The following is a 12,114-nucleotide window of genomic DNA, read 5'->3' as shown; positions in this document are numbered from 1 at the left end:
TGACAAAAAACTCAGAACATACATTTTTCATATAAATGGTATACCCATCCGTATAAGCAGAGCTTGTGCCACGGATGGATTATTCCCTACTTTCGTGGAACGGGTACTGATGAAGTGTTTACCTCAATACTGTGTTTGGTTTAAAGGTCTATTTTTATAAACTCTCTCTTTTAAAAAGTAAAGGTAGCTTCGATCTGTAACCTTTCTTACAAGAGGTTGAATCGCTGTGTAATGTGGGAGGAAGCACTGTGCAATGTACCTTCCTCTTTTAAAGATTTTCTATCGTTGCACCTTTGACATGTTTGGCAACGTAGCCTACTTTTTTAATGACTCCTTGCTGCCATATTCATCTGGATAACGTATAGAAGTGTAACTTAGGTATTGATAAGAAGTTTTAGGAGCACCTTGTAACGTAAGATTTCTCAGGCAATTCCATCTCCAAGAAAAGTTCTTAATTTTTGTATAAGGATCAAAGAAATTCGTCTGAAAAAAAGGTGCTCCTAAATTTACTACATATCAATATAATTTGAGAATTTGACCACAATAATAGTAGTAGCCTACTGCTGGAGTAAAGGGACTTTTCAGTCCTATGCGGAAAAAAAAAAAAAAAAAAATCCACCTCCTTTGGTGGTATACCTAAATACCTAGTAGTCAAGACGCTCGCCTGGTAATCAGAAAGACACTGGTTCAATGTTCAATTCCGTACTTAGGTATCGCGCAACAGACATTCTAAATCTAAAGGAACCTCAAGACCTCCCTTCTTTTGGTAGGGGCTTTAGGTGTAGAGGCAAACAGCCTCTAAAAGTTGGGTTAAGCGGTTACACAAATCTAAGAATCCCTTATTCTAGTAAAAAAATTGATTCTATAGGTGCCCAAAGTTGGGTTAAGCGGTTACAAATCTAAGAATCCCTTATTCTAGTAAAAAAATTGAATCTATAGGTACCTGACTCTAGCAAAGAAATGCATTCCATTAAAGAAATGCACTCTAGTTTTGCATATTGCGAAATAATGAGAAATTAGAATAAGTAGCATAATAAGGGCAATGTCACACCTTATCTCAACACTTTCATTAGACACACTCTGCTATTGTAAGGTTTCCTGAGGGCAAAATGTTAATGTACTTAGTACATGCAACTAAAATACATAGATACAGCATTACAGCATGCAAGATACTAGTAATACCTACATAGGTCTAGCAGATACCTACAATAATAATAGTGCTCATTAATGCTATTCGAATAGGACTAACGGGTCTCTTGCACCAATAGGTTACTATTATTATTGTGGTCAAATTCTCAAATTATATTAAGGGCAAATACCATACCCCGGCTGGGATTGAACCCACACCCTCTTGTTTACCTGACGGCCGTATTGACCACTACACCAGCGGGGCTGGTAAAGCTTAATGTGTTAGCAGTGGAAAAAGTAGCTGCTTATACCTATCTCCAACATTGAAGGGGAAAATTTTATTCCTTTGGATAAATCTTAGTCTGGGGGTGCACTCAGCCTCAGCCAATGAAACCTCTCTTAACACCTCGACCTACACACTCTAGTGTCTTTCCAACCACAAGTGGCTTTGTTTATCATTGATAACAATCAAGCACTGTGCATTGTGCTGCTTAGTCTCTTCTGATCAACGTTGTTGTTGAAATGAGAACCGTTTCGAGTGTAGTAGTGATTTGTACTCCCAATCGTTTTAAAAGGAACATCCATCAGGGGTAATTTTTATGGCTATTTAGTTCATATTGATTTGGACTCCCAATCTTTTTATTTGTACTCCCAATTGTTTTAAAAGGAACATCCATCAGGGGTAATTTTTATGGCTATTTAGTTCATATTGATTTGGACTCCCAATCTTATTTAAAAGAACATCAGGGGTAATTTTTATTTATATCAAATTCATATCGTCTTCTTTTCCTCTTTCCTAATTTTGTTAGTATTGTTCCTTTTACTTTTGTTATTTCAAGTATAACAAACAGGTATGTTTTATTTATTTGTACGTAATTCTTGATCAGCATATAAGAACATGGACCCCCAGATGAAAGTCTGTGGACAAAAACCAATTTGGAATTACTAAACTTTACTAGTAAATCCAAGCTTTTTTTATTTATTAATTGATTTTCGATAATTTCAATATATTTTATAGAGTTTAGAGATCTTCTCTTGATAGTAAAGATATAGGGAATACTATTGGACCCAATGTTCCGAACTATTCCCTTGTAAGGTGAGGACTTTGGTTTTTATAAACACCCTGTATACAGTTCCATATTGATTCATGTTCGTCTTCACACATACACCCTGCTTCCGTATTTATTTTCACACACTCTGCTCACTTCACACCCACAACCCACATACTTAATCAGCACATTTTTCTTCTAACACAAATAAAACCATCAAAAAAAGCTCTGAGGGTGCACTATTTCCAGTAACTAAGTAGGTTACTGATATGTAGGATTGTAGGGTAGTACTGCGCTCAGACCATCTGATATACCCAGGTCTGAATGACCGCGGTCTGTCACAGTGTGACGGGAAAGCTTCAGACCCAGGTCTCAAGATTTTTCCGACTCACTTGGGACGGTCTGAACATGTGTTTCTGAACTCGGTATTGCAGGTACTCGTTCGTAAATTCTACCTTACACTTTCCATTTTATTTTTTTTACTTCAATGGATACATTGTTAATTGAATGAAAAATGTCACTGAAATAAATTAAACGTCAAAACTGTGAACTTTCAGTGAAGGAAAAAACACGACAGAATGCGACGGAGTAATGAAACTTTTTCCTGTTTAGCACATTGCATACATAGCTCGTATTTCCCGGCGTCCATACAAAATATATTGGGGAGTGATCGTGAAGTGCAGAAAATTAGCTTTGTACCCTCTTTAGAAGAATTGTTGTATACGTGTTTTCCTTTCGCAATTTTCATGGTGTTAATGATGGGGACTAGGGAAATGGAACATTATCTGGCATTTGACATTGTACCATTTCCCTATTTCCTACCATTACCACCTAAAAATTGCAGAAGGAAAATACGACTCATCTTGAATGCATTTTTTTTTTTTGCTTTGATGGGAGGATTGTCACAAAGTGAGCTCTCTGTCCTAACTTTTTTACGTCAATAACATATTTTTCTCTGAATTTTTCATGTTGCGGGATGAACTAGCGGAAATCCGGAGCGAAGCGACGGGTTTCCGCTAGTAATGAAATGAAAATGAAACGTCAATGTTTAAAATATGCCATCACATTATTCTTCTCTTTCTCTATTTCTCTCTTTCCCTTTCTCACTTTCCATTTTCATATCTCTCTTTCATTTTTGTTTTTCTCTTTCCTCTTTATTCCTATTTCATTTTCTCTCTTCATATTATATTCCCTCTCCGTTCTCTTTTTTCTCTCTCTCTATCGCCATCACACTACATATCAGCAGTCAACTACTTTCTCTCTCTCTCCCTAGTTGGAGCTATGTTAGTGCAGCATTTCTTGTTCCTCCGAGACACATTTCTAGTAAGACCTTCAATTTATGTTCGTAGGATATCCTTCGTTTTGTTAATTTCATGTGTTGTGGTACTTTAGGATCTTGTTATGTTCGTAGAGTATTTTATTAATTTCATACATTGTTTCTTTTGCAATAAAAACAACCGTGTGCTGTGTGGAAAGCTAAGTCACACAAGGAGAAGATGATATTTCTTGGATTTTAGTAGATTTAATACTCAAGTTTACCCAAGTAGCTAATAATTCTGTCAAGCTATACCACCCAATGAATAGTCTTACCGAACCAGTTTACCACTCCTTGAGGTCCCATTTTCCACTGCTCCCCATAGAGGATCTTGTTATGTTCGTAGAGTATTTTATTAATTTCATACATTGTTTCTTTTGCAATAAAAACAACCGTGTGCTGTGTGGAAAGCTCTTAGTCACACAAGGAGAAGATGATATTCCTTGGATTTTAGTAGATTTAATACTCAAGTTTACCCAAGTAGCTAATAATTCTGTCAAGCTATATCACCCAATGAATAGTCTTACCGAACCAGTTTACCACTCCTTGAGGTCCCATTCTCCACTGCTCCCCATAGTACCTACGCAAGTTTACCCAAGTAGCTAATAATTCTGTCAAGCTATATCACCCAATGAATAGTCTTACCGAACCAGTTTACCACTCCTTGAGATCCCATTTTCCACTGCTCCCCATAGTATGTCGAAATATATAAGACCTTGGTTAGACTGCGGGGGTAAAGGGACTTTTCAGTCCTATCCAAGCAGGATAAACAAGGTATATTCTAGTCCGTGAGGTCCTATGTTTACCGATGTTTCTAACGTCTGGATTTTCTTTGTGATTTCCATTTGCAGTTGGCGCACAAGTTAGGCAGAAATGTGGACATGAACGAAGATCAAGAACTGCTAGAAGGAGATCCAAACCATAGCAGGAGTTCGAGAGAACATGGCCCGGCTAGTAATGAAAATGAAGCACGGGTAAGTTAAGAGAATCATTTTGAAGAAGTTTGACAGAGGGAACTGATGGTAACTGCCTTAGATATAATCGTCCCCTTCGAGAGAACATGGCCCGGCTAGTAATGAAAATGAAGCACGGGTAAGTTAAGAGAATCATTTTGAAGAAGTTTGACAGAGGGAACTGTTGGTAACTGCCTTAGGTCTAATCGTCCCCAAATCTAAGAAAGAAGGAAGACAGGATAGGAGAAAGCCAGCCGGTCCGAGAACGAACATTATCCCATCAGGATAAAATCCGGCGGGAATCGAACCCGCGGCCTAGGTCTTACAAGACAGACCCGCTACCAACCAAGCTAAGAAGGCTGGCAAAGTGAGGTTTGGACTCGACAATTATTTTACTTTTAACTGAAAAAAAAAAAAAAAAAAAAATCCACCTGCCTTGGTGGTATACCTAAATACCTAGTAGTTAAGACGCTCGCCTGGTAATCAGAAAGGCACCGGTTCAATGTTCAATTCCGTACTTAGGTATCGCGCAACAGACACTCTAAAGTCTAAAGGAACCTCAAGACCTCCGTTCTTTTGGTAGGGGCTTTAGGTGTAGAGGCAAACAGCCTCTAAAAGTTGGGTTAAGCGGTTACAAATCTAAGAATCCCTTATTCTAGTAAAAAAATTGAATCTATAGGTACCTGACTCTAGCAAAGAAATGCATTCCATTAAAGAAATGCACTCTAGTTTTGCATATTGCGAAATAATGAGAAATTAGAATAAGTAGCATAATAAGGGCAATGTCACACCTTATCTCAACACTTTCATTAGACACAACTCTGCTATTGTAAGGTTTCTTGAGGGCAAAATGTTAATGTACTTAGTACATGCAACTAAAATACATAGATACAGCAAGCAAGATACTAGTAATACCTACATAGGTCTAGCAGATACCTACAATAATAATAGTGCTCATTAATGCTGTTCGAATAGGACTAACATGGTCTCTTGCACCAATAGGTTACTATTATTGTGGTCAAATTCTCAAATTATATTAAGGGCAAATACCATATCTCAAATTATACCATACCCCGGCTCGGATTGAACCCACACCCTCTTGTTTACCTGACGGCCGTCTTGACCACTACACTAGCGAGGCTGGTAAAGCTTACTGTGTTAGCAGTGGAAAAAGTAGCTGCTTATACCTATCTCCAACATTGAAGGGAAAAATTTCATTTCTTTGGATAAATCTTAGTCTGGGGGTGCACTCAGCATCAGCCAATGAAACCTGTCTTAACACCTCGACCTACACACTCTAGTGTCTTTCCAACCACACGTGGCTTTGTTTATCATTGATAACAATCAAACACTGTGCATTGTGCTGCTTAGTCTCTTCTGATCAAGGTTGTTGTTGAAATGAGAATCATTTCGAGTGTAGTAGTGGTATAAGTGCTAGTGTTTTATTGCAATCCTATCCTACTTCTATTGCTAGTTTTAGGTTTGGTGTCAACAATATTTTTTTCAGACCCTAGAACTATTAAAAGCTAACAACCTGTCAAGTTTCATTTGATTTGTATGGGCTTAACAGGTCTGGCTAACGGGCTGTTAGGGGCTAAAAATATAGTTGGTGAAAACTGCCCTTCATCTTGCCTAATACGTTGTGTGAACTAAATTTACATTTGCCCAAGAACCTTTTCCTTACGATTAAGATTTGGGAAAATCGTACGTACGACAAGTGTGTTCCTTGCTGAGTCTAGCCTCAGCCAATCAGACCTCTGCTACCAGATCCACCATCCGATATGGCAAAAATGTAGGCCAAATTTTCCGTATTAAATCTCGTTTAACACTTTGAGTGCCCAAGTAAAAAGGTGTAATAATAGTGTTTATTTATACTGCTCGCGAAGGACTGAAAAGTCCCTTTACTCCAGCAGTAGGCTACTGCTATTATTGTGGTCAAATTCTCATATTATTTCGAGGATAAAATTTCATACCTCGGCTGGGATTGAACCCACGCCCTCCTGTTTACGAGGCGAGCGTCTTGACCACTACACCACCGAGGAAGGTTTACCCACAGGCCTCAGTGTCAGTCGGTAGTGACTGACGGGGCAATACCTGAGGGAATGTGTCAGTCAGTAGATATTTGCACCTTGTAATGTGATTAGTCAGCGGTGGTAGCACCGGTTCCCCATGGATTAGACAACAATGCAACATCTGAGCAATCGCTTGAAGTTGGTTTTCCCTGCCCCATTCAACCTGGGTGAGGTTGTGGCAATCCGAGTAGCTTTTCGCCGAACGGAGGGTCTTTTTTTTGCGTCATTTAATTTGTTGTTATTGTTTAATCGTGGCTAATCGGCTAATCGTTTTATTCTTTTGTCTCACCAGGTGATATCAGAAGTTCAAGGGCAACTCAGGATAACAGTGAAGAAGTCTAGACCGCTCCTAGGAATGGCTATAGAGGGAGGAGCCAACACCAAACATCCCCTACCTAGGATAATCAACATCCATGTAAGTCATTACCTCCTTAAATAGTCATTACCTGCCTTTGTGTGGGATAGAGAGAAAAATCGGCTAGGTAATATATTAACTATTCTGGCCATCCCTAGAATTGAAGCCATTTTTGTGGGTTAAAATCGTTGACTGTAGATTGCCTTGCAGTGTTACGCAATGAATGACGCCCACAAGACTAGAAAGTGTCGGTCTATAAGTGCTTAAGTGCTATTCCAATGAAACCTCTCTTAACACCTCGACCTACACACTCTAGTGTCTTTCCAACCACAAGTGGCTTTGTTTATCATTGATAACAATCAAACACTGTGCATTGTGCTGCTTAGTCTCTTCTGATCAACGTTGTTGTTGAAATGAGAATCGTTTCGAGTGTAGTAGTGACACAAGTGTGTTCCTTGCTGAGTCTAGCTTCAGCCAATCAGACCTCTGCTACCAGATCCACCATCCGATATGGCAAAAATGTAGGCCAAATTTTCCGTATTAAATCTCGTTTAACACTTTGAGTGCCCAAGTAAAAAGGTGTAATAATAGTGTTTATTTATACTGCTCGCGAAGGACTGAAAAGTCCCTTTACTCCAGCAGTAGGCTACTGCTATTATTGTGGTCAAATTCTCATATTATTTCGAGGATAAAATTTCATACCTCGGCTGGGATTGAACCCACGCCCTCCTGTTTACGAGGCGAGCGTCTTGACCACTACACCACCGAGGAAGGTTTACCCACAGGCCTCAGTGTCAGTCGGTAGTGACTGACGGGGCAATACCTGAGGGAATGTGTCAGTCAGTAGATATTTGCACCTTGTAATGTGATTAGTCAGCGGTGGTAGCACCGGTTCCCCATGGATTAGACAACAATGCAACATCTGATAAATTTACATTTGCCCAAGAACCTTTTCCTTACGATTAAGATTTGGGAAAATCGTACGTACGGACGTAAAACTCTCATATTACTGATTGAGAGTACCGGCCAAAACTGTGCGATTTATCGAAAAATCAGCGTGTGTCGAAAAGGCTTTACGGTGCGTACAGACTGTTATGACGTTCTTGCGTGGAATAGTATCTATCAGATTTCTTTATACTTACCTTACCTTAGGATCAAACAGGACGGGACTCCATCATATTCTTTCTAGATAGATGATGCATGAAATGCCCATCTTTTGGAGAGAGAGAGAAAAAAAAAGTCATTAGGTACAAATTGTCTTCAAAATTAGCTGGAAAATAATATTTTTGGAAGTAATACCCAAAAATATTTAATATTGAAAGAAAAAAGGAGTGTAATAAAAAAAAATAATAAATAAATTATCATAATTTTTTTCAGGAAAAAATTCCGAGAGGATTTTTTAAGCTACCCGAAGTGACGAGAAGCAAGGTCCCCACCCGAATGCCCACCCAAAGTGCCTATCTTTATCAGCACAGCAACCAAGTTCAGAAAAGAGGAGGAGTCAAGTCAGAATGCTAGGGGAAAAAATCCCCTAAAATGCTAGGGAAAAAATCCCTTACAATGTTGCCTTTGAAGTTCGAAGTTTGAACTAAAAGTAGCATCAGGGAAAAAATCCCTTACAATGTTGCCTTTGAAGTTCAAAGTTTGAACTAAAAGTAGCATCGTATGTAAAGTTCCTTGGTAGCATCGTCTAGAAAGTCCCAAGTTCTGACGCCTGCGCAGAACTTTTTCCCCCCACTGTTGATTTTGATTTGGCTCCTCCCCTTTCTGAGCTTTTTCGGTATACTGATAAAGTTAGGTTCCGAGGGTGGGATTCGGGTGGGGACTATGCTACTCGACGGTTCGGGAAGCTTAAAAAATCCTCTCGCAATTTTTATTAATGATATATTATTATTATTTAATTCACCCAATTATTTTTCTTTTTTAATAATTTATATTTTATTACTCTTTTCTTTTTTATTTATTATTTTTTAAAAATTCTTTTTTTTATTTATTTATATTTAAAAAAAAATAATTTTTAAAAAATAAAATTCTACTTCTGAAATTATTTTCCAGCTTTTTTAAATACAGCATTTTGTTGGAAAACCAAGAAGTTCCTTTTTTTTTAATAAATAGGTATGAAAACACGTCAGAGCAGTCGAAATGCATCTTAAGGTCGCGGTTCCTTGGGATGCGCATTGCATGCCGGTTCAGAAGACTAGGGGTACGATTTTAAACCTGAAAGCGCCCACAAATTATTTATCGCTCATTAACCTATTGAAAATCAGGAAGTTCAATTTAAGGTCGCGGTTCCTTGGGATGCGCATTGCATGCCGGTTCAGAAGACTAGGGGTACGATTTTAAACCTGAAAGCGCCCACAAATTATCTATCGCTCATTAACCTATTGAAAATCAGGAAGTTCAATCAAATGATGTACGTGGCTACGCAATAATGATTTTACTATGTTTAGGATACAACCTAATTAATATTATTCTGGACAGGGGGCGCTCAGGGGTTAATTTAATATTGATGCGTTTATGTTTATTGTTTCAATTTTATTATTTTGTCTGTGATTATTTTTCTGTTAGACAAATTAAAATTATATAAATAAATAAAATATAATACTTTTCGTTTTAACCATAAATAACTGTCTAAACATTTCTTAGATTAAGATAAATCTTACCTATTATACCTACCGAATGGACAGCGAAATTATTATTTGCCAAACATTCAGGAAAAACCCTTATCTGCCAATAAAATGTTAGTAGAGGATTTGGATGAATGTTTTGGCGTATGTCTAGCGCTGTCCATTAAATAAAATTTATTGTTATACATAATTATGTACTATTTGCATCGCATTATGCTTTTGTAATGATTAAAATTCTAATAGTTGTACTAGTCTACTTTGGCGTATGTCTAGCGCTGTCCATTAAATAAAATTTATTGTTATACATAATTATGTACTATTTGCATCGCATTATGCTTTTGTAATTATTAAAATTCTAATAGTTGTACTAGTCTAGTAGTATATTTTGTTGTATTTCTTTATAGTCCGGGTTAGTGAGAAAAGTAGTACGTAGCACAATGGGGTGTTCAAGTTAGCTTTATAATGAAGACATAAAAGGTAGTGCAGTCTAAAATCTAAAAAGAACAGTGTTGTACTTGAAATTCAAATTTTCATCTCCACCACCTTGAAAATTTGGACCGTAACTACCGGATATTTCTATTAGGTCATTGTGTTGAAAAGGCGGATCCACCACCTTGAAAATTTGGACCGTAACTACCGGATATTTCTATTAGGTCATTGTGTTGAAAAGGCGGATAGGTAGGCATAGCTCAGATATTGGTTAAATTTCCTTAGTGTAGATAGGCGGCATGAATTTTTATCGGTGATATTTGCTTGTAAGTTTAGAAAATTATGTTTCCTAGTGAATTTGTACACTTCGTAGTAGACAGGCATTTTAAAATTTTAGAAGCTGAAGAACTCTTTGATATCTACTGCCAGAAGCAATATATGGTTCCCTGGTTTCCCGACATTAACTGATACAGGTAATACCCAGTTTCACAGTTCGATGGTTAAGAAGAGAGGATTTATCATCTATAAAGCAAAAATAAAGAGCTAACAAAAGGCATTGATTATCTGTTGGTTAACTTCAATATTTACCCATCAGTTGATGTATATTTAGTAATGAAGTGACTGTGAAGCCGGGTATACATTATACAAGTGATAATTGCTAAGATAGAAGGAGTTTCTTTTCATTATTATAATAAATGCTGACGTGCTGAATTAGTATAAAATATTTTAACTGGTCCGAGTCCAAGATATGATCTTTACTTAGTTTCCAAGTTTCCACGATGTAAATATCGAAGTCCTCTATAAATACATACTAATTGGCACATCAGCCATTCGAAACTTTTTAAAAGGAAGATTTATGTCTCAAAAACGCATAACAAATGCAATGAAACAAGACTCCTAGTTGGACAAACATGAGATTTCATTCTTGGACCCCACCAGAAAGTTTAACTGAAGCGATTTATTTCAATGTGATACGTTTTTTGTTGGATTCAAATTTTGAATGTTGTGATTCTAAATGACTTAAATTTTCATTTGCTCTTAAGTACTAAGCAGAATCACATTCAAATAAACTCGCTTTTTCATTATTTATGTAATATCTATTATTATTTGTTTCTTTGCACCGCACGCCTTTGATGTACAAAAAATATCTAAACCATAAAAATCCTTATTATAAAATTTTATATCCATTGTTATTTTCTGAAATTTAATTTTATATTTTTTAAAAGGAATAAAATTATCTACCTTAAAGAAAAACCGATTGTTTTACACTAGTGAAAGAAAGACGAAGGTAATCTTATGTCAGATGTGATCAACACATCTCACCATTTTAGTGAGCATCATAGCATTAGAAATAACATTTGGTTCAAAATTTCCAAGTAGATGGTATTTTTTGAAATACAGACAGTTATGCAAATCGGGTAAGTAAAGAAAATTAAAATCTTGAGCCCCACCGGAAATCAAACTCGGACCTTCTACGTGACAGACCAGATATTAGAGAGGTATTTCGGACATTTTTTTTTTTTTTTTTTTTTTTTACGTGACAAACCAAATATTAGAGAGGTTTTTCGGAAATTTTTTTTTTTTTTTTTTTTTTTTTTGAAAAATAAGGTTCAGTAAGAGTTAATTTAGGGGTTTTAACCTTTGTAATTTTTAACACCCTTTGACAATCAATCACATGGACATTCCTTGATTTTCACTTCCAATATTAATTGAATGGCTAAGGAGCAGACTGGAGTAGAACACATTCAGAAATACATTTCGAGAAATGGGGAAACGATTGGGCATATGTAGTCCAAATTAGATTGATTGCTGAAAACTACACCAGTAGGTACTCTTTCCAGCAATAAAAGACTCAAAATCTTCAACTTACAGATTAGTCCGCTCTGCTTCTTAGCCATTCACTTTGAAGTAAGATTATAGAAGCATTTGCTTCTTATTTGATAATACCAGTCCAAGTTACTAATCATCATAAAATCGTCTCTTTAGAGGTTAAAAGAAAGATTCCTCGGTAGATAGGAACGAACTGTAAATCAAATATAAACACAACCACTAAATTTTGTTATATTATTTTATTTAAGCTTTTCATTTTTTTACCCATGTCTTCTTTTCAGAACATTTTTCTGCTTCCGCCACAAAGTGGCAATACTGATAAAAATAATAAAATAAGTAATACAATTTTTTAAATA

The 12,114-nt window shown here is 36.7% G+C and overlaps 1 protein-coding gene and 2 long non-coding RNA genes across 3 annotated transcripts in view; 2 read left to right on the top strand and 1 right to left on the bottom strand.

Annotated features, from left to right (window-relative positions):
* The window catches only part of LOC103524914, a 116,749-nt gene extending 109,610 nt beyond the window's left edge, over positions 1-7,139 (top strand). Inside the window, exons 14-16 of the mRNA XM_026820184.1 lie at positions 4,344-4,466; positions 6,810-6,932; positions 7,083-7,139. Coding sequence (XP_026675985.1) covers positions 4,344-4,466; positions 6,810-6,932; positions 7,083-7,139 — 303 coding nt within the window. The remainder of the gene's footprint in view (positions 1-4,343; positions 4,467-6,809; positions 6,933-7,082) is intronic.
* Positions 7,140-7,807: 668 nt separating this feature from the next.
* Positions 7,808-9,302, top strand: LOC113465569. The gene is made up of 2 exons (XR_003390235.1): positions 7,808-9,026; positions 9,155-9,302. It is a non-coding gene; the product is annotated as an uncharacterized LOC113465569 (long non-coding RNA).
* Positions 9,303-9,756: 454 nt separating this feature from the next.
* On the bottom strand, positions 9,757-11,457 carry LOC113465568. The gene is made up of 2 exons (XR_003390234.1): positions 10,113-11,457; positions 9,757-10,042 (listed from the first exon to the last, which is right to left on the bottom strand). It is a non-coding gene; the product is annotated as an uncharacterized LOC113465568 (long non-coding RNA).
* Positions 11,458-12,114: the final 657 nt, after the last annotated feature.

This window comes from Diaphorina citri, unplaced genomic scaffold (genome assembly GCF_000475195.1).
Source record: "Diaphorina citri unplaced genomic scaffold, Diaci psyllid genome assembly version 1.1 scaffold125, whole genome shotgun sequence".
Taxonomy (NCBI): domain Eukaryota; kingdom Metazoa; phylum Arthropoda; class Insecta; order Hemiptera; family Psyllidae; genus Diaphorina; species Diaphorina citri.
Note: the sequence above shows the minus strand (reverse complement) of the source record. Positions and strands in the feature narration are given on the sequence as shown.